At 57.6% G+C, this 25,713-nt stretch overlaps 1 protein-coding gene across 4 annotated transcripts; it reads left to right on the forward strand.

The window, feature by feature from the left end:
- Window positions 1–433: 433 nt before the first annotated feature.
- Window positions 434–25,222, forward strand: Celsr2 (cadherin EGF LAG seven-pass G-type receptor 2). 4 transcript variants are annotated; one of them, XM_027922042.3, is made up of 34 exons: window positions 434–4,281; window positions 8,897–9,544; window positions 11,404–11,626; window positions 11,992–12,107; window positions 12,248–12,336; window positions 12,658–12,815; window positions 13,186–13,349; window positions 13,526–13,651; window positions 14,005–14,171; window positions 14,441–14,728; window positions 14,813–14,987; window positions 15,225–15,366; window positions 15,495–15,615; window positions 16,029–16,212; window positions 16,372–16,473; window positions 17,089–17,183; window positions 17,383–17,592; window positions 18,141–18,324; window positions 18,442–18,570; window positions 18,674–18,854; window positions 19,010–19,177; window positions 19,274–19,400; window positions 19,514–19,714; window positions 20,005–20,179; window positions 20,452–20,564; window positions 20,711–20,790; window positions 20,874–21,000; window positions 21,088–21,210; window positions 21,760–21,887; window positions 22,121–22,209; window positions 22,314–22,505; window positions 22,646–22,816; window positions 22,955–23,189; window positions 23,662–25,222. In XM_027922042.3, the coding sequence occupies exons 1-34, from the start codon at window positions 951–953 to the stop codon at window positions 23,681–23,683; spliced, it is 8,784 nt and encodes a 2,927-aa protein (XP_027777843.2). In that variant the 5' UTR covers window positions 434–950; the 3' UTR covers window positions 23,684–25,222. The 4 variants fall into 4 exon arrangements, with proteins under 4 accessions (XP_027777843.2, XP_071474250.1, XP_071474251.1 ...); XM_071618149.1 differs by having other exon boundaries at window positions 23,665–25,222; XM_071618150.1 differs by having other exon boundaries at window positions 23,898–25,222.
- Window positions 25,223–25,713: the final 491 nt, after the last annotated feature.

Raw genomic sequence — 25,713 nt, forward strand, 5'->3', positions numbered from 1 at the left:
CTCTTTTTCTTGTGAGACAGGGTCTGGTTAAATTGCCCAGGCTAGCTTCCAACTTGTGATCTGCCTGCCTCAGCCTCTGGGATCGGTGAAGCTGGACAGAGCCAGCCCACGATTTTGATCCATTTCAAAAAACCTCTAACCATATTTAGAGTACCACCACCATTATTACCACTCATTGACTGGCTTCCGATTGTTAATTCCTCTCTAGGTTGCGGTAGGGATCCAGCACCGGCCAAGAGCAGGCCTTGGGAATTAAAATGAATGGTTCTACTGGCGGGAATCTTAGAGCTTATGTGCAGAAGAGGGCGCTGGGTGGGGCCCACATCCTTCACGGCAGGCGTTGCCGCTTTAAGGCGGCGGCGGCGCGAGCAGGTCTATGGTAATGAGCTGCCGCCGCCACCGCGGCTCTGCAGAGCTCGCCCGCCCGCCGGGGAGGCGAGGGAACGCGGGGCTGGGCCCGGGGCCGCGGCGGCAGGCAGCAGCCTCGGCGGGGACGCGGGGCGCGAGCGGACGGCAGAGGGCCGTCGGTGGCGACCGGGGCCGGGCCGAGGGCCGGGCTCGCAGCTCCGTGGGCGCAGGTGGGCGATCCCCCGCGGGCGGAGGGGACACCCTGGGGCTCGGGAACCCGCCGGGGTTGGCCGGGCCCGGGGCGCTTTGGGACCCGCGGGCGCAGGTGCGAGTGTCTGGAACGCAGGTGGAAGCGCGGCGTGAGCCTGCGGTGGTTGGGGTGACCCGAGAACGGGTCTGGCTCCGGGAGCGGTGTGAGCCCGGGCGCGTCGGAGGGCGCAGCGCGGGGCCCCTCCGAGCCATCTAGGCGAAGGCCCCGCGGGGCGCACAGGTGGCCCCCGGGGACCGGTGCCCTGGCCTGGGCATGAGGCGCGGCGGGGCCGGCAGGAGCCGGAGGAGGAGCCGCCGCGGCTGTTGACCCGGCCGGCCGGGAGCAGGGAGAGATGCGGACCAGGGCTGCCAGCGCCCCCCTCCCAACGCCGCCGCTGCCGCTGCCGCTGCCGCTGCCGCCGCTGCTGCTGCTGCTGTTGCTGCTGCCGCTGCCACCACTACTGGGAGACCAAGTGGGGCCCTGTCGTTCTCTCGGGTCTGGGGGACGAGGCTCCTCGGGGGCCTGCGCCCCCGTGGGCTGGCTCTGTCCAGCTTCAGCCTCGAACCTCTGGCTCTACACCAGCCGCTGCAGAGATGCGGGCATTGAGCTGACTGGCCACCTGGTGCCCCACCACGATGGCCTGAGGGTCTGGTGTCCAGAATCCGGGGCCCATATCCCCCTTCCACCAGCCCCTGAAGGCTGCCCCTGGAGCTGTCGCCTCCTGGGCATTGGAGGCCACCTTTCTCCACAGGGCAAGTTGACCCTGCCTCAGGAGCACCCTTGCTTAAAGGCTCCACAGTTGAAATGTCAGTCCTGCAAGCTGGCACAGGTCCCAGGGCTCAGGGCAGGGGAAGGGTCACCAGAGGAGTCCATGGGTGGACGTCGAAAAAGGAATGTAAATACAGCACCTCAGTTCCAACCCCCCAGCTATCAGGCCACAGTGCCTGAGAACCAGCCAGCGGGAACCTCTGTTGCATCACTCCGTGCCATCGATCCAGATGAGGGAGAGGCAGGTCGGCTTGAGTACACCATGGATGCCCTCTTTGATAGCCGCTCCAACCATTTCTTCTCCTTGGACCCAATCACTGGTGCTGTCACCACAGCAGAGGAACTGGATCGAGAGACCAAGAGTACCCATGTCTTCAGGGTCACTGCACAGGATCATGGTATGCCTCGAAGGAGTGCCCTGGCTACACTCACCATTTTGGTGACTGACACCAATGACCATGACCCTGTTTTTGAGCAGCAGGAGTACAAGGAGAGCCTCAGGGAGAACCTGGAGGTTGGCTATGAGGTGCTCACTGTCAGGGCCACGGATGGTGATGCTCCCCCCAATGCCAATATTCTGTACCGCCTGCTGGAGGGGCCTGGGGGCAGCCCTTCGGAAGTCTTTGAAATTGACCCTCGATCTGGTGTGATCCGCACCCGTGGCCCAGTGGATCGGGAAGAGGTGGAGTCCTACAAGCTGACAGTGGAAGCAACTGACCAGGGTCGGGACCCAGGTCCACGGAGTGCCACAGCCACTGTTTTTCTGTCTGTGGAAGATGACAATGACAATGCCCCTCAGTTCAGTGAGAAGCGATACGTGGTCCAGGTGCGAGAGGATGTGACCCCAGGGGCACCGGTACTCCGTGTCACAGCCTCAGATCGGGACAAGGGCAGCAATGCCCTGGTGCACTATAGCATCATGAGTGGCAATGCTCGGGGACAGTTTTATCTGGATGCCCAGACTGGGGCCCTGGATGTGGTGAGCCCTCTTGACTATGAGACAACCAAAGAGTATACTCTACGGGTGCGGGCACAGGATGGGGGTCGGCCCCCACTGTCTAATGTCTCTGGCCTGGTAACAGTGCAAGTCCTGGATATTAATGATAATGCCCCTATCTTTGTCAGCACCCCTTTCCAAGCTACTGTCCTGGAGAGTGTCCCCTTAGGCTACTTGGTTCTCCATGTCCAGGCAATTGATGCTGATGCTGGTGACAATGCCCGCCTGGAGTACCGCCTTGCTGGAGTTGGGCATGACTTCCCTTTCACCATCAACAATGGCACAGGCTGGATCTCTGTGGCTGCTGAGCTGGACCGGGAGGAAGTTGATTTCTATAGCTTTGGGGTAGAAGCCCGAGACCATGGCATCCCAGCACTCACTGCCTCAGCCAGTGTCAGTGTAACCATCCTGGACGTCAATGATAACAACCCAACCTTTACCCAGCCAGAGTACACAGTACGGCTCAATGAGGATGCAGCTGTGGGCACCAGTGTAGTGACTGTGTCAGCTGTGGACCGCGATGCTCATAGTGTCATCACATACCAGATCACCAGCGGTAACACCCGCAACCGCTTCTCCATCACCAGTCAGAGTGGCGGTGGGCTGGTGTCCCTTGCCTTGCCACTGGACTACAAACTTGAGAGGCAGTATGTGTTGGCTGTTACTGCCTCTGATGGCACAAGGCAGGATACAGCACAGATTGTGGTGAATGTCACTGATGCCAACACCCATCGTCCGGTCTTTCAGAGCTCCCACTATACAGTGAATGTTAATGAGGACCGGCCAGCAGGCACCACGGTGGTGCTGATCAGTGCTACAGACGAGGACACAGGTGAGAATGCCCGTATTACCTACTTTATGGAGGACAGCATCCCCCAGTTCCGTATTGATGCAGACACAGGGGCTGTCACCACCCAGGCTGAACTAGACTATGAAGACCAGGTGTCTTATACCTTGGCCATCACTGCTCGGGACAATGGCATTCCCCAGAAGTCTGACACCACCTACCTGGAGATTCTGGTGAATGACGTGAATGACAATGCTCCTCAATTCCTACGGGATTCCTATCAGGGCAGTGTCTATGAGGATGTGCCCCCTTTCACCAGTGTCCTGCAGATCTCAGCCACTGATCGTGACTCTGGTCTTAATGGCCGGGTATTCTATACCTTCCAAGGAGGTGATGATGGAGATGGTGACTTTATTGTAGAGTCCACTTCAGGCATAGTGAGAACACTGCGCAGGCTAGATCGTGAGAATGTGGCCCAGTACATCTTGCGAGCATATGCAGTGGACAAGGGGATGCCCCCAGCCCGCACACCCATGGAAGTGACAGTCACTGTGTTAGATGTGAACGACAATCCACCTGTCTTTGAGCAGGATGAGTTTGATGTGTTTGTGGAAGAGAACAGCCCCATTGGGCTGGCCGTGGCCCGTGTCACGGCCACTGACCCTGATGAAGGCACCAATGCACAGATCATGTACCAGATTGTGGAGGGTAACATCCCTGAGGTCTTCCAGTTGGATATTTTTTCTGGGGAGCTGACTGCCCTGGTGGACTTAGACTACGAGGACCGGCCTGAATACGTCCTGGTCATCCAGGCCACATCAGCTCCACTGGTGAGCAGGGCTACTGTCCATGTCCGCCTTCTTGACCGCAATGATAACCCACCAGTGCTGGGCAACTTTGAAATCCTTTTCAACAACTATGTCACCAACCGCTCGAGCAGCTTCCCTGGGGGTGCCATTGGCCGTGTGCCTGCTCATGACCCTGACATCTCGGACAGCCTGACTTACAGCTTTGAGCGGGGAAATGAACTCAGCTTGGTCCTACTCAACGCTTCCACGGGAGAGCTGAGGCTGAGCCGGGCACTGGATAACAACCGGCCTCTGGAGGCCATCATGAGCGTGTTGGTGTCAGGTAAGGAGGGGCCCAAAGTGGTGTTGGGGTGGGAGGAGGCCCACGAGAGGTCCTAGGCAACCACGGGAGGTAGAGAGCCATCCAAGGAGGAACTGTTAACCCACCTGCCTGGTGGCTGGCCCAGAGGGTGAGAGGGCAAGAACCAGCTTGGGAAGAAGCCCTAGGAATCCTGGCAGCTGGTGCAGGCCCCGCCTGCTGCCCGAGGCTGGGCTGGGCTGCTTCGGTTGGCTGCTCCCTGCCTACCAGCCTGTGACGTGGTGGGGGAAGTGTTGTGAGGCTGCCCTGGCTGTGGCTGCCAAGAATTGTGAAAAAAGGCGCGTGGAAGACTGGGAGGCCAGGAGATCTGGGGGAGGGGTGGGGAGGACCCTGGCCAGGAGAAGAGAGGCAAGCAGGCCCTCAGCACCCCTCCATGTCCCATCAGCATGTTCTTGTGATCTCATACAGCCTCTGGCAGAGCAGAGGACCCAGTGACACTGGGTTGCTGCCAAGGGGTCAGGACCCTGCGGTCCTCTTCTGGCCCCTTCTAGCTCCCGGCTGAGCCACAAAATGGGCTGACGTGGACTTTGTCTAGTGCATTCTTTTCCTCCAGGCAGAAAGAGCCTGGCCTGGCTCCCCCTTCAGAGCTCCCGCAGGAAGTGAGGCCAAAGCTCATTGTCTCTGTCCAAACAGACCCCACTGTCAGAGTCCCTGGTTGGGGGTCTGGCTTGGGGGAGGGGTTACAATGAAACCAGGGGCAGGCTAAGGCCTCCAGGGCTCCCTTGCCTCCGCATAGACTGTTTTTAGGGTGCCAGTCTTCCCCGATGGCCATGACCAACCCAGGCTCAGGGGATGGGGTATGGGAATCAGGATGAGGCAGGACTCATTCTGTTGCGCTCTGAGGGCAGAGACCCCAAGGGCCTGTTCTGGTGGGGAGAGAACAGAGTCCCAGGGGCGTGGGAGCCTGGCCAGGACCCAGACTGGGCATTCCTGCTGCTTGGTCAAGCGCTCAGCCTGCAGACTCCCTGGATAGCAGGGTTGGGGGAGGAGAGCTGGATGGGTGGGTGACCATGTTCTGTGCTTTCTGTCAGCTGTGGGGGTGAAAGGCAAGGAGGAGACCAGACTCAGGTTGCTGAGTGCCTCTGTGAGGCTGGGAACAGCTGAGATCCTCATGGGAGGCCCAGTGTTAGTTTTACACCCAGGGATTGGTCAGGGCACCCCACTCCAGACAGCCTTCAGACACACAGGAAAGGAAGAACAGAAAAGCCTGGCAGGCCCCCATTCCTTCCATCTGTAAGAAGCATGGAGTCAGGGTGTGGCTTCAGGCCCCCTCCCCGATCATGCTCCTTGCTGGACAGCTGCTGCCCACCCCACCCCTCAGGTGGCTACAGGGAGCAGGTGTGGGAGCTTTCAGAGGATGTGGACCAGGCTCTGTGTCTCCTGAAGCTTCAGTTTCTGCTCCAGGAGGAGGAAGGGGGGGCCAGCCTCATTTGTGGCAGTAGGAAGGGGGTGGAAAGGAAGGGGCTCCAGGTCTGGTCCCCTACCCCCACCATCCCTTAAGTGAGTGTGGCTAGACACTAAGGGATGGGGCAGAGGCAGCCCCTGCTCAGCATGTGGTTTCTCACCAGGGCAGTTCCTCTAGACTACAGGGGAAGGCCAGGGCAGCCCCTGGGCAGCTGGGACTGGCCCTTCAGTCCCAGCCCCACCCTCCCCCCTCAGCCCTGACCCTTGGAGGCAGTCACCAAGGCAACCCCAAAGTTCAGGAGGCTGGGGGGGGGGGGAGCTGACTCCCACTGCCCCTTTGTTTTCTCTCTCTGTTCTTTGTCTCTCCCTTCTTTCCCACCCTGCCCATGCGGCCCTTCAGCACTGCCTCTCTGTTGTCCTCTCCCCAGCTCCTGTGTGTCTCTCTCCTTCTCTCCCACTCTCTCCACTGCTGGCTTCTTTCCTGGGGCTTTGTCTTCCCTGTTTGGTGTCTGTTTATGCTGCTGTCTTCCCCTTCTTCTTCCCTGTGGCTGCAGCTGCTCCAACTTGGGCTAGATGTCTCCCTTGGAGCCTGAACTTTCCCCCCTGCTTCTTTCCTCTGCTGGGACACACAGGAGCTCCTGCCTATGGTCTGCTCAGCCCTCAGACCGGCAGAGCCCCTCCAGGCCCCAGCCTTCGCTGGCACATCTGCCAGGAGAAGAGAGGCTGGAAGTCTGATTCTGGCACCTGCCCAGGGGCGGCTGGCTGAGCGCTAGGCCCAGGTGGTGTTTCCTGAGTCAGAGTCTATCAACTCTTTCTTTTCTGTCCAGGACAGTTCAGGCAATGCACCCTCTATCCTTGTTTCCATCCTGCTTTGGCACCTGAGGGGTGACCCAGGTCAAGGCAGAGGAAAGGGACAAAGAAGAAGGAGAGAACAGTGGGTTGATTGCTGGGATAGGGACAATAACAGAGGGGGCAGGTGGCCACAGATGGTGGACCAGATGGGAAGCAACAGAGACATGCTGAGAGAGGGGCACAGGAGGGGCCTGGGATGGCAGAGGGGGACACAGAGAGAAGTGTTTGTTCCCAGGGCTGAGGGGCAGTATGGCTTCTCTTGCTCATTGGCCTTGACTGCCCCCTCTGTTCCACTGGTTGAGTTAGGAGCACTGGGTGTTGTGTCAGTTTGCTTTTTTTCCCTGCAGGGAATGTTCCATCTGGGAACCACTGGGCAGGTGCATCAGAGCCCTGTACCAGTTTTAGGACAGGGGAATCTGAAAGAGGGAGGCAAGTGGAGCTTGATCATAAGTAGGGGCAGGCTTCCTGGAGCAGGTGATCTCTCAGGGCAGGCTGGAAGACTTGAGGACTCAGGACTGATGTCTGGATAGACTAGGTAGGAAGGAAAGCCTGGGGAGTAGCTTCTGGAGGAGCAGCAGCGAATGATGACAGCAGACTTGATAGTGAGAGCAGGTGGACCATGGCAATGAGGCTGGAGGGCAGGTAGGTAATGGCTGAGGACACGCCGAGATGGGTGTCTGCCTTCAGCCTGCCCCAGCTCAACTGAGCTGCCAGGGTAATCAGTCACCTCCAGGAGGTGTGACATAGACACAGAATCTATTCCCATATCCCTCTCCTACTCCCATCCCACCCAGAAACTCTGGCTCCCGACTCATTCCTGCTTGGGCATCCTTTTCCATATCTAGTTGAGCCTCTCCTGTCGTGTTTTGAAGAACTTTCTTCACTGTAGAGACTGAATAGATTCTCATCAGCATCTTAGTGTTTACTGAACACCTACACGTGTAAGGCATTGCACTAAGCAAAAATCTGAATAGCCCTTATAGCCCTGCCAAACCATTTCTCCTTCCCCATGACCCCATCTTTCATTTTTGAGCAAAATAAAATCCATTCCCATGAATGTGCACATTCAGGTGTGTATGGTATTTCTGGGCTTCAGGTGTGTGGGTAGAGTGAGATACTAATGAGTGTTAGTACTTAGCTGTTTATAAGTGAGTGTGTCACCTTGGGGAAATGGCAGGCAGGTGTTTGGGTGCAATACGGTGATCCAAGTTGGTGAAGAGTAGTTAAAGGCCCCAGAGCCAGAGGAAAGACCAGCCTAATGGGACTTTAGAGTCTCCAGGTGGAAGCTGCCCAGGCTTTTCCATTTCTGTCCAGATCCCCACCCTCACTCATCCTGTCTCCAGCAAAAAGCAGTGGGTGGTGCTGTCACCGGTTAAGGTGGCTCAGCTGGATTTCCTGGGGTGGGATTCCCCAGGCTACCCGCAAGCAGCTCAGATACTGGGCGGGAAGAATGCTTTGTGTGGGGTATTGCCATGGGAATAGCGGGCTTGTGCCCAAGCAGCCATGGGGCTCAGTGGGAGGGGGACCTGGTGGCCCACTGACCCAGTTCACCTCCCACTCCCTACCTGCTTCAGTGGGAGAGTGAGGAGCACAGCTGGGACAGGGGTATGGTAATGTTGAGATGTATAGGATGAGGACAAGAAGGGATGGTTTTTGTGGGTGTCACAGTACTTTGGGTCCTGTACAGAAGTAAGCAAAAGACAGAGTTCCTGTGCTAGGAAGCCCAGAGTTGATATAAGGGAGGAGGACTCATGGCTCCATCAGGGACTGATGTACAAACATAAAAGGTGTGCCATGTCACAGTGGCACACACTTAGGAGGCCAACATAGGAGGATTGCAAAGTTCAAGGTGGGCAATTTAACAAGATTCTATTTATCTCAAATAAAAATTAAAAAGAATTGAGGATGTAGCTCAGTGGTAAAGCATCTTTGGGTTCAATCCTCAGCACACACCCCCACCAAAAAAAAAAAAAAAAAAAGGTGTGCCATGCCTCACAATAGCGGATATTGGGAAAATATGCAAAGAGGTCTTCTGAAAATCTCATCTCCTTAAGTGCCTATGAGAGCTTATCTTTCAAGAAGTGACGTACCCACAAGCGTTCATTGGGCACTTTTATGGCGATTAGAAAAGGAGGCCTCTTCTTGGCCCCAGAACGTGCAAGCTGGATTCTCATCCCCTTTGCTCCCACCTCCTCTTGCTACTACTGCACAGGGCCTACCCAACTCTACTGCCCAGGGCCAGGGGGGTAGTCTGTGGCTTGGCACCTCTGCCCTCCCCAACCCGATTCCAAGCCTGGGTGCTGACCCGTGTGGCCTTTTACAGATGGCGTTCACAGCGTGACAGCCCAGTGTGCACTGCGCGTCACCATTATCACAGATGAGATGCTCACACACAGTATCACGTTGCGCCTGGAAGACATGTCGCCTGAGCGCTTCCTGTCACCACTGCTGGGCCTCTTCATTCAAGCTGTGGCCGCCACGTTGGCCACGCCCCCGGACCACGTGGTGGTCTTCAACGTGCAGCGGGACACCGATGCCCCCGGTGGCCACATCCTCAACGTGAGCCTGTCAGTGGGCCAGCCACCGGGACCCGGGGGTGGGCCGCCCTTTCTGCCCTCGGAAGACCTGCAGGAGCGCCTGTACCTCAATCGCAGCCTGCTGACGGCCATCTCGGCGCAGCGCGTGCTGCCCTTCGACGACAACATCTGCCTGCGCGAGCCCTGTGAGAACTACATGCGCTGCGTGTCGGTTCTGCGCTTCGACTCCTCGGCGCCCTTCATCGCCTCCTCCTCCGTGCTCTTTCGGCCCATCCACCCGGTCGGGGGGCTGCGCTGCCGTTGCCCACCAGGCTTCACCGGAGACTACTGTGAGACGGAGGTGGACCTCTGCTACTCGCGCCCTTGTGGTCCCCATGGGCGCTGCCGCAGCCGTGAAGGAGGCTACACCTGCCTCTGCCGCGAGGGCTACACGGGTGAGCCAAGGGAGGGACCCGTGGGGGTGGCCCTGAAGGGCTGACGCTAAGTTGCAAGCACAATTCAGGCTAACGATGGGGGCCTGTTTCATTCCTTTCAGGAGTAAGGTACAGTAACATTAGGCATTCATAAATCGCACACAACAGCCTCTTGTGGAAGACAGAGGAGCCCTTCTCTCACTGTGCATGCACACACTCACACCCACGCATGCACACCATTCCCACACATGTAAAGACAGGTCACCGTTGCTCTTGGGTTTGTATTTCAGCTTTGCTGCTCATAGCTGTGTGACTATGGGCAAGTTACTTACTTCTCTGGGCTTCAGTAATTTAGAATGGAGATAAAAAAAAATCTACTTAGGTCAAAAGTTGGTTGTGAGGATTAATTCAATTAATTTGACATACAGAAAAGAACTGTCTTGTGGGTAGTGTTGACTGAGAAGGGGTGACTTGCTCCAGGTACAGCTCAGTTAGAGATGAGACTGGCCTACCCTCCCGTCTCCCCGTCTGCTGAGTGAGTTGCCTTCCTGAGATGTATAGCAAGCACTTTCCTACCGGGCCACTCCAGGAGCAGCAGGTCGGGAGGAGCTGAGAAGCTGGATGGGTTTGGAGTGAGGGGTGTTCTAGAAGGACATTGCACCTATGTAGGTCTGGGCACAATGGCTCCACTGTTGCCTCCCTGTGGGACTGTGAACTGAGGTCTTTATACATCCTCCCCTGGCCTCTCCCCAGGCTGCTCACTGCCTCTGCTCTGTGTCCCTGACCCCTCCTCACAGGCTCCTGATTCTTCTTAGGATGCACCCTGCTCCCCTTCCTTCTCAGATGCCCAGCCTCCTCCCATCCTCCAAGCCATGTCCACTGGCTCTGCTGCCTGCCTTCCCTGCTGCATCCTCTTGCTCAGAACTTGCCAGACTTGACTCTGTTACTGCTAGGGGTGGGGGGAGGGGAGGGGAGTGCTCAGAGGAGGGGAGGGGAGTCTTTGTCCAGGAGGATGGGGAGGGGGGGCTTAGAGTAGGGAACAACAGTTTCCATGGAAACAAGAGCCAGTCACTAGGCACAGGAGCTGAGAACCTATCTCTAGAATCTGGGAATGGGGAGGGAGAGAAGGGTGGATTTTCCCATCTGATGTTGGAATTTTCAGTTCCTCCACTGAATCCTGATCTGTCCCATGACTCAGGCCCCTACACTTGGTGTTGCGAGTGCACAGGGGTCCTTAGTCTGGACCCCAGGGCTCAGGGTGGGAATTATCTTCTCTGTTCCCGGGGAAGTACCCAGCTTCCCTCCCCGACCTGCCCCACCCCATAACTCAGACAAATCCAAGCAGAAGCCGAGTCCCATCCCCAGGGAAGGAAACTGATCTCAGTGCCTGACAGGGACAAAAGCACCAGTGGGAGGAAGGGAGAAAGTGAGGGGACACAGCCCTCATGTTGTCCTGCAGGTTCTTCCCCTCATTGCACATGTACCCCTGCAGGGGTCCGAGCATCCCCAAGCTTGCCCCACAGATGACACCAAAGGCTGCTAGGATCTTGGCCTAAGGACCAGGGGCCTAGTGGCCTGTGCCAGTGAAACCCAGCAGGAGTGGGGAAGGGACTGGGAGTTTCAGGGAACTTGCAGGGGAGCTGTGCTTGGAGCTGTGGTGGGAAGGGCATGGTGGGCCAAGCAGCAGTCAGGAAGGGCTGGGGTATCACAGATCTCAGGGAAGATGGGTGCAGGAGAGGAAGTGGGGATGTGCAGGAGAGTTTGGTAGTATTGTGGGGGGCTGTGGAAGGTTGTGGGAAATATTAGTGGGGGGAAGAAGCCCAGATTCCCTCCCCATCCTCAGGGACTTGGTACTCATCCTGCCCTTCCTCTTGCCCCAGGTGAGCACTGTGAGGTGAGTGCCCGCTCAGGCCGTTGCACCCCAGGTGTCTGCAAGAATGGGGGTACCTGTGTCAACCTGCTAGTGGGCGGTTTCAAGTGTGACTGCCCATCTGGGGACTTCGAGAAGCCCTACTGCCGGGTGACCACGCGCAGCTTCCCTGCCCGCTCCTTTATCACCTTCCGTGGCCTGCGCCAGCGCTTCCACTTCACCCTGGCCCTCTCGTGAGTGGCGGGGCCATGGGGACATTGGGGTGCAGTGTGAGTCTGGAGAACCCCCTGTTCTGTGGATGAAATGAAAGTCAGGCAGCAGGAGTGCTTAGAGCAGGTTGCTGGCAGAGCTCGCCTGCACTTGCAGTTGCCTGTACACCTTGCCAGCAGGCTTTCCAGTGCCTGTCACTCTCCAGGGTGAGGGGCCAGGGGTCTTGTTTGGGCTCACCTTCCACATTGTGGCCCCATGGCTCATAGTCTTGGCCAGGCATCGACCCTCTGGAGAGTACTGGGTGGGATCAGATGCTAGTTAGGTGGTTGAGGTGCTGGCATCTAGGTGGGTGCCCCATTCCCTGCCCCTGTCCCCCAATCCTGCACAGGTTTGCCACTAAGGAGCGCAACGGGCTGCTGTTGTACAATGGGCGCTTCAATGAGAAGCATGACTTTGTGGCCCTCGAGGTGATCCAGGAGCAGGTTCAACTCACCTTCTCTGCAGGTGATCCTCATTGCCCCATGTCCTTGCCCATCTCCCTTAGGCCCCATGTCTCACAGGCCCAGCCCCAATCCTGGGCACACCCTGCCCCTGCCATTCCTAGCTCTCTTTTGGTGTCCCAGCTTACCTGGTCCTTTCCCCAGGAGAGTCGACCACCACCGTGTCACCATTTGTACCTGGAGGGGTCAGTGATGGCCAGTGGCACACGGTGCAGCTGAAGTACTATAATAAGGTGGGTGTGGGAGGGGGAGAGAGGAGTTGGAGGGCTCTGTTCTTGGCTCACGTGCCCATCTAGATCTGGGTGGCACTGCCTACAGTGGGTGGGGCTGGTATGGCACTTTTGGTTAAGAGGGAGGGAGAGGGTGGGAACATGCCACCTTGCTGGGATGTTCCCATCCCACTGGGCAGTGCTCCATGTGTGTGTGTGTGTGTGTGTGTGTGTGTAGGTTCACACAGATGCGTGGAAGTGTGCCCGTGTGTCTTTGTGCCTGGCCTATGATCCTAATGGGCTCCTTGCCCACTGCTTCCTTTCTCTGTCCTTCCCTGTCTACAGCCACTGTTGGGTCAGACAGGGCTCCCGCAGGGCCCATCTGAACAGAAGGTGGCTGTGGTGTCTGTGGATGGCTGTGATACAGGAGTGGCTCTGCGCTTCGGAGCTATACTGGGCAACTACTCCTGTGCCGCTCAGGGCACCCAGGGTGGCAGCAAGAAGTAAGCAGGGGAAAGGGCCAAGGGATGTGTCGAGGGCGAGGTACAGGATGGGCTGGGAGTGCAGGTCAAGAGATGGGCTTTTATGGGACTCCAATGTAGGAACCAAACCTGATGTGGCGCCCCCTTGCCTTGCATCCCTTAGCCCTTGCTCAGCCCGTGAGAGACGGTGTCAATATGGGGAATTAGAGCAAGCCCTTCTGGGGCTGTGTGGGAAGGGGTCGTATGAGCGAGCACACTCCAGGTTGGAATGGCTCCTTCCCCTGGCCTCCTGCCCAAGGCCTTCCTCTCTGGCCTGGTGGCAGGGCACAGGGAAAGAGAAGAGCCAGAAGCTCCAACCCGCCTTCATGTCACCACCATTTTGTTCCCCTAGGTCTCTGGATCTGACAGGGCCCCTGCTGCTGGGTGGGGTGCCCGACCTGCCTGAGAGCTTCCCTGTCCGAATGCGGCACTTTGTGGGCTGCATGAAGAACTTGCAAGTGGACAGCCGGCATGTAGACATGGCCGACTTCATTGCCAACAATGGCACTGTGCCTGGTATGGGGGTCTGGGGGCGTGAGCTGGGCTGGGAGCCCAGTGCAGGGAGGAGGGGCCGTGTCTGGCGTGGGGGAATCAGCTTATATAGGTTTTAAAGGCCCCTCCAGATGTTGCCACAGGTTTTTTTCATTGGAGCCCCAGGCTGGGGTTGCTGAGTCCCCTTCTCTCCATTCCAGGATGCCCCACCAAGAAGAATGTGTGTGACAGCAACACTTGCCACAATGGGGGCACCTGCGTGAACCAGTGGGATGCATTCAGCTGCGAGTGTCCCCTGGGCTTCGGGGGCAAGAGCTGTGCCCAGGGTAGGAGAGGAGCAGCCATCAGAGGCCGGGGCTGCGTGCCGTCAGCAGTCTGGGAACACTGGCAGGGTCGGAGCAGGCACCGGGAAGGGCGCAGCGAGCTTGGCTGTGGGTGGAAGAGCATGTTTGGGCAGAGCCCTGAGAGGGTAGCATAGGAGACAAAGGGCCCAGTCAGAGGCAGGCCTGGGCACAGCGTGGGGCGGGCCCAAGGCAGGTACCTGTTCTGGAGGGCGGGGCTGACCAGGGAGTGGGCACCGGTGCCCTGCCTCTCCTGGAGCCATCACCTCCGAGCATCGTACCCCCTGGGGCATTCCACTGTCCCACCCTTCAGAGTCTACCTTCCTCCTCCTTCCCAGAAATGGCCAATCCCCAGCACTTCCTGGGCAACAGCCTTGTGGCCTGGCACGGCCTCTCACTGCCCATCTCTCAGCCTTGGCACCTCAGTCTCATGTTCCGCACACGCCAGGCCAATGGCGTCCTGCTACAGGCTGTCACCAGGGGACGCAGCACCATTACCCTACAGGTGACCCTGGGTGCTATGGGAGAGGGAGGGCGGACCTAGGCCTCCAAGGGGACTGCATAGAGATGACTGAGCAAGGTCTTCTCTTTGGGGAAATGAAGAGATAGTGCGTCAGTTTGGTGGGTCAGTGCTGCCATCTATTGGGCTTGAGGGAAATAGATGACTCTTTCTTTGCTGTGGCCACAGCGGGGCAGCAGGATGGGGAACAGTGGACCACTAGAAGAGCCAGTTAAGCCTGTGTGCTGACCCTGCTTTCTGTCTTCCTGTGCCAGCTTCGGGAGGGCCACGTGGTGTTGAGTGTGGAGGGCACAGGGCTCCAGGCCTCGTCCCTCCGTCTGGAGCCAGGCCGGGCCAATGATGGTGACTGGCACCACACACAGCTGTCACTGGGAGCCAGTGGGGGCCCTGGCCATGCCATCCTGTCCTTCGACTACGGGCAGCAGAGGGCAGAGGGAAACCTGGGCCCCCGCCTGCATGGGCTGCACCTGAGCAACATTACAGTCGGGGGAGTCCCTGGGCCTGCCAGTGGTGTGGCCCGAGGCTTCCGGGGCTGTTTGCAGGTGAGCCTCATCTCCTGCCCTCTCACCCCCATGGTCACACAGAGCCCCGCTCCACGAAGGGTCAACTCTGCCTCTTCCCCCCAGGGTGTGCGGGTAAGTGAGACGCCCGAGGGTGTCAGCAGTCTTGATCCCAGCCGTGGGGAGAGCATCAACGTGGAACCAGGATGTAGCTTGCCAGACCCCTGTGACTCCAACCCGTGTCCTGCTAACAGCTACTGCAGCAATGACTGGGATAGCTATTCCTGCAGCTGTGATCCAGGTGTGTGAGGGATCCCAGGAAATGGGGCAGATTGGCGGGTACCTGGAGTCTCACTGGCTTTCCTGTGTGACCTGGGACCAGTCACATCACCTCTCTGAGCCTTTATTGCCTACACTCCATAGCCATAGCCAGCTGGTATGATGCTCAGAGTAGAAGGAAGTGGCTGAAAGTGAGTTGGACAGAAGATAGTGCTAGGGAAGGGGAGGGATTGAACCTTTCTGGTCTTTCTTGTCCCAGGTTACTATGGTGACAACTGTACTAATGTGTGTGACCTGAACCCTTGTGAGCACCAGTCTGTGTGTACCCGCAAACCTAGTGCTCCCCACGGCTACACCTGTGAATGTCCCCCAAATTACCTTGGGCCATACTGTGAGACCAGGTAAGTGGGTCAGGCATGCAACAACAGGTCTCTGTGGCTGCTACCTGTCAATGGTGTGTCCCTCAGAGCCCCAAGAGCCTGGTTGAGCTGCAAAGAGAGCTCACAATTGCCTGGGCTCCTTTCTGCAGGATCGATCAGCCTTGCCCCCGTGGCTGGTGGGGACACCCCACATGTGGCCCATGCAACTGTGACGTCAGCAAAGGCTTTGACCCAGACTGCAACAAGACAAGCGGCGAGTGCCACTGCAAGGTGACAGCCTCAACCAAGCCTCCACTGCAGCTACCTTGGCGTCTATTCTATATCTCCTGGGCCCCGGCGGGGAGGCAGTGCAGATGGACTTTCCTATAGAAAGCTGAGGCCCATCAGGGCTTTTTCTGTAACGGCCAGGGCAAGTGACTATGTGTCCTCAGGCATCTGGGGCACAGGGGGATCCAGGACCAATAGTTAACCAATAAGCCTGGGGCCAGCTGTGCTCTTCTGATTACTTGGCATATGGGTCCAACTTCAAATCATGACCAGTGGTTAAATATTTTGAATATTTAAACCTGAGGTCACGGAGTCTCCCTCCAGAGGGCCACAACTGAAAGGTTTATGTGCATCCAGGAAAGAGCCTGAGCCATCACCCCCTTCTTCCCTCCTCCCTCGTCCTTCCTCCCTTCTAGGAGAATCACTACCGGCCTCCTGGCAGCCCCACCTGCCTCCTGTGTGACTGCTACCCAACGGGCTCTTTGTCTCGAGTCTGTGACCCTGAGGAGGGCCAGTGTCCATGCAAACCTGGTGTCATCGGGCGCCAGTGTGATCGCTGTGACAACCCTTTTGCTGAAGTCACTACAAATGGCTGTGAAGGTGGGCTCTTGGGGCAGGTGGACAGCTCTACCCACTGTGCCAGGTGGTTGCATCCTAGGGAGGACAGGAGGGGGGCTGGCTGCAGATCTGGGGATGCTGAGGGAGGGGTGAGCTGCAAAGGGAGAGCTGCTCCTAGTGACTATCTTTTCTTCCCTGCAGTGAATTATGACAGCTGCCCACGGGCTATCGAGGCTGGGATCTGGTGGCCCCGCACCCGTTTTGGGCTGCCTGCTGCTGCCCCATGCCCTAAAGGCTCCTTTGGTAGGTGCTAGAGGCCCAAGATGTGATACTGAGGACTTAGCCTCTACCATCCCTGGGGTGAGAGCAGGAAGCCCCTGGCTGAAGATCCTAGGTCCCCACTTTGTGGCCTGCAGATCCTGGAGACTCCATGTCCCATTTTCCTTGGCTCACTGTCTCCCTTCTCCCAGGGTTGCCTAGGAGTACTGCATCTTACACTCTGAACAGAAGGACTGAGAAGCCTTCGTTCTCCTTGGCACAGTGCTGGGTGCTAGAGATTCAAAGATGATTCACAGAGTTCCCAGCCTTAGCTCACCGTCTAGTGTTGAAGCTGTGTCACATGAAGGACAGACAGTCTGAGAGTTCAGAATGTTGGGTGCTGTTCCAGGAACTCAGCCCAGGGATAGAGGCTGGCACTGTGCCTCATGCTCCCACAGCCCTTGCTTGGACAGATCTTGCAGCAGAGATTTTGGTTCTAGTGTCCTATACCTGTCTTCCTATTTCCACTTGGGCAGCAGGGGGCAGGACCCTTGCTGGTTTGCGTTCTGTCTCTGGCCCCCCAGCAGAACTTCTCAGCCAGGTGTCAGGGGCTTCTTCTGTGTCTCCCTGTGGTCAGCCCTCTTGACTTCTTCCCCCCAGGGACCGCTGTGCGCCACTGTGATGAACACAGGGGCTGGCTGCCCCCAAACCTCTTCAACTGCACGTCAGTCACCTTCTCAGAGTTGAAGGGTCTCGTAAGTGGACACCCTCATCTCCAACTCCTTTCCCTCCTTTTTTTCTCCACCCCCCACCCATCTTTGAGAAAGAGATTTCTATCCCAGCCCCTCTGTTTCTGGGGTCCCCACCTGAAGAGTCTACTTTCCCCCTTTCTGAGGCGCATTTACTCTATAGAGTCCAAATTGACCCCCTGCCTCTCTACCCGCTCCCATTCAGGCTGAGCGGCTGCAGCGGAACGAATCAGGCCTGGACTCAGGACGCTCCCAGCGGCTGGCCCTGCTCCTGCGCAATGCTACACAGCACACGGCTGGCTACTTTGGCAGTGATGTCAAAGTGGCCTACCAGCTGGCCACACGGCTGCTGGCTCACGAGAGTGCCCAGAGAGGCTTTGGGCTGTCTGCCACACAGGATGTGCACTTCACTGAGGTGGGGCTTGGAATAGGTAGGGATGGCTCGTTGGGTGGGGGTCATAGTGAGTGAGCCTGCTCCTGGCCATGTCAGAGCCAGAGGGGTGGGATCCTCCCTACCTGACCTTTGGGAGCTCCCTCCTGGCATGAGGCCTCAGTGAGAGCCCAAGCCTTGGTATAGCATGTAGGACATTGCAAGCAGCTCTTCCTAAGCTGTATCAGATCCAGGTGCCACAGAGAACACTGCTCATGCTGAGGTATGCACTTCCAGAGTCAGCTCCCAGGAGCAATCAGTATCCCACTTCCAGGGAGTGAGGCAGGACATGCAGGAGAGTGAGGTGCAGGGGCTGGGGAGCTCCTATTTAGACAGCGAGAAGGAAGAGTCAGAGGTGGAGCATCTGGTGACCAGAGTAGGCAGTGCAACCAAGTGGGGGCAGTGGGGAGTGCTTAGGGGAGGGCACAGTGGGTGGGGAACAGGGCTCTTCTAGCCACCAGGCAGTGGTTTGGTGGTGAGGATGACAGGTGTGGGCTGTGAGCACGTGCCACCATGACCATACCCACCCCCAGAATCTGCTGCGAGTGGGCAGTGCCCTTCTGGATGCAGCCAACAAGCGGCACTGGGAACTGATACAGCAAACGGAGGGCGGCACCGCCTGGCTGCTCCAGCACTACGAGGCCTACGCCAGCGCCCTGGCCCAGAATATGCGGCACACCTATCTAAGCCCCTTCACCATTGTCACGCCCAACATTGGTGAGGCTGGTGCCCAGGGTAGGAGGGGGTTTGTGGAGAGAGTTCCCTCAAGGGCAGCCATGCTGGGGGCTTGCCTGCCTCACTCAGGGTCCAACCTGTCACCATTCCCCTCTCTAGTCATCTCTGTAGTGCGCTTGGACAAGGGGAACTTTGCTGGGGCCAAGCTGCCCCGCTATGAAGCACTGCGAGGAGAGCGGCCCCCAGACCTAGAGACGACAGTCATTCTACCCGAGTCTGTCTTCAGAGGTCAGTGGGGACCGCGTGTGTGTGTCAAGGGTGGGCCTAGGCCATCCATGCAGATTACACACAGCGCAGGGCCCCACTGAGTGTATCACTGTTCTGCTTCCAGAGATGACCCCTGTGGTCAGGCCCGCTGGTCCTGGGGAGGCCCAGGAACCTGAGGAGCTGGCACGGCGGCAGCGGCGGCACCCGGAGCTGAGCCAGGGAGAGGCTGTGGCCAGCGTCATCATCTACCGCACCCTGGCTGGGCTACTGCCCCACAACTACGACCCAGACAAGCGCAGTCTGAGGTGAGCAGCTGGGGACAGGGCGGGTGGGGGTGGGGGACAGGCAGCTAAGAGCTAAGGCATTGAGGGGGCCAAGGGTGGGGCATCTTCTAGTGATGAGGCTCTCTCTCAGTCACAAGGCTGCTGGGGTGAGTGTGCATCTGTTTGCTCCGTGTCAGAGTCCCCAAGCGTCCAGTCATCAACACCCCTGTGGTGAGCATCAGCGTCCATGATGATGAGGAGCTCCTGCCTCGCGCCCTGGACAAGCCAGTCACTGTGCAGTTCCGGCTGCTGGAGACCGAGGAGCGGACCAAGCCCATCTGTGTCTTCTGGAACCACTCTATCCTGTGAGCCTCCCCGCCACTACCCCCAAGACCTTACGCTGAGAGCCCAGGTCCCCAGGTCCCCACCCTCCTTGACCTGACCTGGCCTTTTTCACACAGGGTCAGTGGCACGGGTGGCTGGTCAGCCCGAGGCTGTGAGGTTGTCTTCCGCAACGAGAGCCATGTCAGCTGCCAGTGCAACCACATGACGAGCTTCGCTGTGCTCATGGACGTGTCCCGGCGGGAGGTTGGACCCATGACTGGCAGCCATGGAGCTGGGGGTGGGAGCCTAGATACTGGGCTGGGTGTGCAGGCCCTGCTCTCCCTCAATGCCTTGGCCTCCTGCCTCCTGCCTTGCAGAATGGAGAGATCCTGCCACTGAAGACATTGACATACGTGGCCCTAGGGGTCACCTTGGCTGCCCTGCTGCTCACCTTCCTCTTCCTCACCCTTCTTCGTGCCCTGCGCTCCAATCAGCATGGCATCCGACGCAACCTGACAGCTGCCCTGGGCCTGGCTCAGCTGGTCTTCCTCCTGGGAATCAACCAGGCTGACCTGCCTGTAAGATGCCCCTCCTCCCCTTAGACAGACTTCCACAACTTCCAGTCCTCTCGGGCTCCCTGGTGATCCCTCCCACTGCAGCATTGACTCTGCAGCCTAGCCCAGTTTCTGGCCCATGGTTTCCTCTTTTCTAGTTCCTCCTGAATGCCCCGCATCCCCGAGATTCCTGTCTCTGGCCCATGGTTTCCCCTGAAGCAGGCCCCAACACCAAGCCCTCCTGGCTGCATGACCTGGGCAGAACCCCTGCACTGGCTATGCCCTAGTCACTGACCTGGTGGCCTGGCCCTCAGTTTGCTTGCACAGTCATTGCCATCCTGCTGCACTTCCTGTACCTCTGCACCTTTTCCTGGGCTCTGCTGGAGGCCTTGCACCTGTACCGGGCACTCACAGAGGTCCGTGACGTCAATGCCGGCCCCATGCGCTTCTACTACATGCTGGGCTGGGGCGTGCCTGCCTTCATCACAGGTATTCCTGTCCGCTCTCCTGGAGGTTCCATAGCCCTAAGCCTCCGTCCCCCAACCCACAGCCCAGGCCCTGAGAACCTGTACCCCAGGATAACTTATTCAAAGTTTCCCCTCTGATTTAACCCAGTCTTGAGGCCCCCGTGCCGGGGCTGGTTTCCTTTCCTGGAGAGCAGTGTGGACAGCACCCTTCTGCATACTCCATTTTTGGCCCTGTGAGCCAGGATGACTTTCTGTACCCTGACCACCTTCCCCTGCTCTGTCTGCTTGCTCCAGGCCTAGCTGTGGGCTTGGACCCTGAAGGATATGGAAACCCTGACTTCTGCTGGCTCTCCATCTATGACACGCTCATCTGGAGTTTCGCTGGTCCTGTGGCATTTGCAGTCTCGGTAAGTGCTATTAAGTGAGTGGGGGTGAGCTGGCCAAGTGCATTCTCTGAATCCCCTTTAGGAAGAGCCAAGTCTCCCAGGCCCCATGGGGAGGGCCAGAAGCTGTCTCTTCCTCTGGTCTCCTCACCCCTCTCTGTCCTACCCAGATGAGTGTCTTCCTGTACATCCTGGCAGCCCGGGCCTCCTGTGCTGCCCAGCGGCAGGGCTTCGAGAAGAAAGGCCCTGTGTGAGTATGGGGGTGTGTGGGCACAGGGTGGGGATTGGGGAAGAGGCCTCCCGGCCAGGCTCACCCACTGCCATGCTCCCTAGCTCTGGCCTGCAGCCTTCCTTTGCTGTCCTCCTGCTGCTGAGTGCCTCGTGGCTGCTGGCACTGCTCTCTGTCAACAGTGACACCCTTCTCTTCCACTACCTCTTTGCTGCCTGCAATTGTGTCCAGGTACCTGGGCCAACCCATATTGAGGGGAGGAAGCACAGTTGAGGGGTGCTTGGATGTGCCCAGACTATTGCTACCTCTGTCTGCCAGGGCCCTTTCATCTTCCTCTCCTACGTGGTGCTTAGCAAGGAGGTCCGGAAAGCACTCAAGTTTGCCTGCAGCCGCAAACCCAGCCCTGACCCTGCTCTGACCACCAAGTCCACCCTGACCTCGGTGAGGGAGCCTGGGACCAGAGAGGTGGAGGGGTCTTGACGGAAGGAGGGAAAGGCAGTCCCCAGGGGCCTTCTCTCTGTACTGTCTGCCCCTCTATCCTTTTTCCTTGTCTCTATCTCTTCATAGAAGGAGAAAGGGAAGGTGAAGCAGTATGTGTGGGCTGGGAGGCGGGGGTGTGGGGACACAGGATTTTTGACTTGGGGGAGGGAGTGAAGACACCTGAGAATCTCATGAATTCTGGCAAATTTCCTGTCTCCTGGGATGATCTCGGGAGATAATTCCCAGTGCTACCTTTTACCAACAAGCCCTTATACAGCAAGTCCAGGGTACTTGGGGCGAGCAGGGCTACACAGCTACAGCAAAGCTGTAGCCAGTGTCAGACTCCAATATGAGGGCAGCAGAGATGTGGTGCCTTCCTCTGTGAGACCCAGTTTGTGGGAGGTAGAACCTGGGGCCAATTCCCTGCACCCTTCCACTTCCTAGCCTGGGGTCACCACCCCACCTGCCCCCCTTCTTACTGACCTGTCTATCTGTCTATCCCCTGTCTAGTCCTACAACTGCCCCAGCCCCTATGCAGACGGGAGACTGTACCAGCCCTATGGAGACTCAGCTGGCTCCCTGCACAGTGCCAGCCGCTCAGGCAAGAGCCAGCCCAGCTACATCCCCTTCTTGCTGAGGTGAGCCCTGGAGGTGGGAAGGCTGAGGAGTGGAGGGACGGGCTGGGTGTGCTGGACCCAGGCCAGCCAGCTGCTAGGAGTTGAGTAGTACACACTGTGGCCAACACAGATGACAGCTTGACTTAGATGCAGTAAGGGACATAGGCAGGAACTGGGAATCCCAGGGGGGAGAAGAGCAGAGGATGCTGGGCAAGGGGCCAAGCTGACCCCTCAGCATGGTCTTGTCTTCTTAGGGAAGAATCCACCCTGAACCCTGGTCAAGTGCCCCCAGGCATGGGGGACCCAGGCGGCCTCTTCCTGGAAGGTCAAGACCAGCAGCACGGTGAGGATGGAAGGCCTTGGCCGCCCAGTGGGGCAGGGGCCTGGCTTTTGCTGAGGGTGGGCTGAGATAGGTGGGCCGGCTGTGATCCCTCCCTGACCTCCCAGATCCTGACACGGACTCTGACAGTGACCTGTCCCTGGAAGATGACCAGAGTGGCTCCTATGCCTCTACTCACTCATCAGACAGCGAGGAGGAGGAAGAGGAGGAGGAGGAGGCCGCCTTCCCTGGCGAGCAGGGCTGGGACAGCCTGCTGGGGCCTGGAGCGGAGAGACTGCCCCTGCACAGCACTCCCAAGGGTGGGCCAGCACCAGGGCTGTGGCCTTTGGGAGGCTGTGGGAGCCCAAGAAGCTTGGGCTTCTTGGGAAGCAGGAGTCGGGTGGTGGCTCTCCTAGCTGTCTGCTCTTTCTAGGCCTCATCTATTTCCTTTTCCTGCCAGATGGGGGCCCAGGGCCTGGGAAGGCCCCCTGGCCAGGAGACTTTGGAACCACAGCAAAGGAGAGCAGTGGCAGTGGGGCCCCTGAGGAACGGCCACGGGAAAATGGAGATGCCCTGTCTCGGGATGTGTCCTTGGGCTCCCTTCCAGGCTCTTCTGCCCAGCCTCACAAAGGTGAGTGGGGCATCCCCAGCTGCCATTTCCCCTGGGTCAGCAGCCTTAGGCTTCACAGTACCCTCTGATTCTGGGGCTTTCTGAGGCACCGCTGTTCCTCCCACCTGCATCTCATCGTGCTGCCTTCCTGGCTCCCAGGCATCCTCAAGAAGAAGTGTCTTCCCACCATCAGTGAGAAGAGCAGCCTCCTGAGGCTTCCCCTGGAGCACGGCACGGGCTCTTCTCGGGGTTCTTCAGCCAGCGAAGGCAGCCGGGGTGGGCTCCCTCCCCGCCCACCTCCCCGGCAGAGTCTGCAGGAACAGCTGAACGGTGTAATGCCCATCGCCATGAGCATCAAGGCAGGCACGGTGGATGAGGACTCTTCAGGCTCCGAGTGAGTGGGCCAGGAGGGTGGGACAGGGTGCCACTGCAGAGGTCCCAGCTGGGGAAGAGCTGCTTCTGCACCTCCCCCGGCTAGCTGGTTGACAGCCAGAGGACGGATGGGCTGAGCATGGCCCAGTTTCCTAAGTGTCCCATGGTGACCCGGGGGTGGTGGCAGTCCCCCCTGGGCTTTATACGGTGCAGCCCAGCCCAGGGCAGCAGCGCAAGGGTGGAGGGGAGCTGGGGCTGCTTTTCTGTTTCTTCCTTCTGGTGAAACTTCTGTCTCCTGCTCCAGCTAACCCTGTCTGCCTTCTCTGCCACTCTCCTTTCCTGCCTCTCCAGATTTCTCTTCTTTAACTTCCTGCATTAACCCTGGGCCGGTGGTTCCTTCGTCCCGAGGCTCCCTTCCCCTCCCCAGCTGCACTCATGCCCCCACTCCTGTCTTGTGCTTTATCCTGCCCCTGCTCCCCACCGCCTGCCTGCAGCAGCGACGAAACGTCCATCTGAGGAGCCTGGGCCTTGCACCTAAGGCCATCTAGTGCCAACTCCCTTCCCCACCATTCCCCTCACTGCACTTTGGACCCCTGGGGCCAACATCTCCAAGACAAAGTTTTTCAGAAAAGAGGAAAAAAAGAATTTAAAAAGGATCTCCACTCTTCATGACTTCAGGGATTAATTTTTTTTATACGCTGGAAACTGACTCCCCTTTCCCTTCCCAAAGAGGATAGGACCTCCCAGGATGCTTCCCAGCCTCTCCTCAGTTTCCCATCTGCTGTGCCTCTGGGAGGAGAGGGACTCTTAGGGGGCCTGCCCCTCATTTGCCATCACCAAAAGGAAAGGACAAAGCCACACGCACCTGGGGTGTCAGACCCTGCAGGCTGCACCGGGCAGGCCTCAGTTGGTGAGGGGTCAGGGCAAAGGGCGTTCCTTATCCGCCCGTTGCTGCCTCTCCCAGGAACTGAAAAAGCCCTGTCCGGCCAGGGGCAGAAGGACTCATCGCCCCTGGACCCCCAAATGCTGCATGAACACGTTTTAAGGGGAGCCTGCGTCCCCAGGCGGGGGCCGGCTGCCCCAGCCCCTCTCCTTTTCCTGGACTCTGGCCACGTGCTGTAGCCCAGGTGTTTGCTCAGTTTGCTGACCCCAAAGTGCTTCATTTTTCCTGCCTGACCCTTGACCCGCACCTGGGGAAGGCCAGTCGTGTGTTAAGTTGCGCTTCTTTGCTGTCATGTGGGTGGGATTGGGAGGAGGAGGAAGCACAGAGCTGGCTCAATTGCCCAAAGGGCCTCAAGCACAGATATGAAGTCTGGGTTCTGGTGTCCACCCACCCACTCTCCCCAAATCAGACAAATGCCACTTTGTCTGACCTGCTGTGGCCTCTGAGACATGTTCTATTTTTAACCCCTTCTTGGAATTGGCTCTCTTCTTCAAAGGACCAGGTCCTGTTCCTCTTTGTCCCTTATTCTACCCCAGCTCCCTGTGAAGAGAGAGTTAATATATATTTTTTATTTATTTGCTTTTTGTGTTGGGATGGGTTTCTGTCCGGTCCCAGGGGGTCTGATGTGGCCATCGCAGGTTGGGTATGTACCCAGCAGCCCTGGCTTTGGGGCCTAACGCCCTTCCCCTCGCTCCATTTCTTCCCCTCAGTTTTGCCAATCGCTATTCATTTTGAGTCACCCTTTAAGCATGTATTTCAGACTTGTCACTGACTTTCCTTCTGGAGCAGGTGGCTAGAAAAAGAGGCTGTGGGCAGGAAAAGGTGTTCCTGTTCTTCACCTGGAAGGCTGGCCTCTGGTTTTTCTGCCATGTATTCTCCTCCTGCCCTCTGCCCTTTTCCTCAGCAATTCCTGCAAAGGGTTAAAAATTTAACTGGTTTTTACTACTGATGACTTGATTTAAAAAAGAAAAAAAATACAAAGATGCTGGATGCTAACTTGATACTAACCATCAGATTGTACAGTTTGATTGTTACTGTAAATATGGTAGAGTTTTGTTGTTGTTGTTTTTTCCATTCCCCATACCACTGAATAAACTAGTTCTGTGCAGGTAGTGTGCTGTCATGTGCTTCCATGTGGTCCCCTGTCCTCTTAGAGGATGGACGCCTGGGCTTTGGAAAGCAAAAGATCAGAAAGGGCCTGGAAAACCCCAGCAGGAAATCAGGCCTCCGATACCAGTCTTCTGAAAAACGTGCCCATCTATGGATCTCCTCAACAATGTTCCCCAAGAACCTCATCAGCACAGAGCCCAAGTCCTGGCATTTCTAAGGAACATGAAGCGGGTGGGAAAGCACGTCCTTTTCATGAGGGACTTGAGTGGCTGGAGAAGTGGCACAGAGAGGGCAGGTTTCTAACTTCAGGACTGAGTGCTCAACAGAGACAAGTTTCCTAGGGCAGAATTCAATAGAGAGAGTCAAGATGAGTGGCAGGTAGGAATTTAAGAGTGCTCAGTGATTAGATAAGTCCTGACTCTATCATTCTGAGCCTTTTTCCACTGGAAAATGAAGCAACTTCTCATACTGGACCTAAGTATGTGCTCTGCAA

The sequence above is a fragment of the Marmota flaviventris genome, chromosome 10, assembly GCF_047511675.1.
Source record: "Marmota flaviventris isolate mMarFla1 chromosome 10, mMarFla1.hap1, whole genome shotgun sequence".
NCBI lineage: Eukaryota > Metazoa > Chordata > Mammalia > Rodentia > Sciuridae > Marmota > Marmota flaviventris.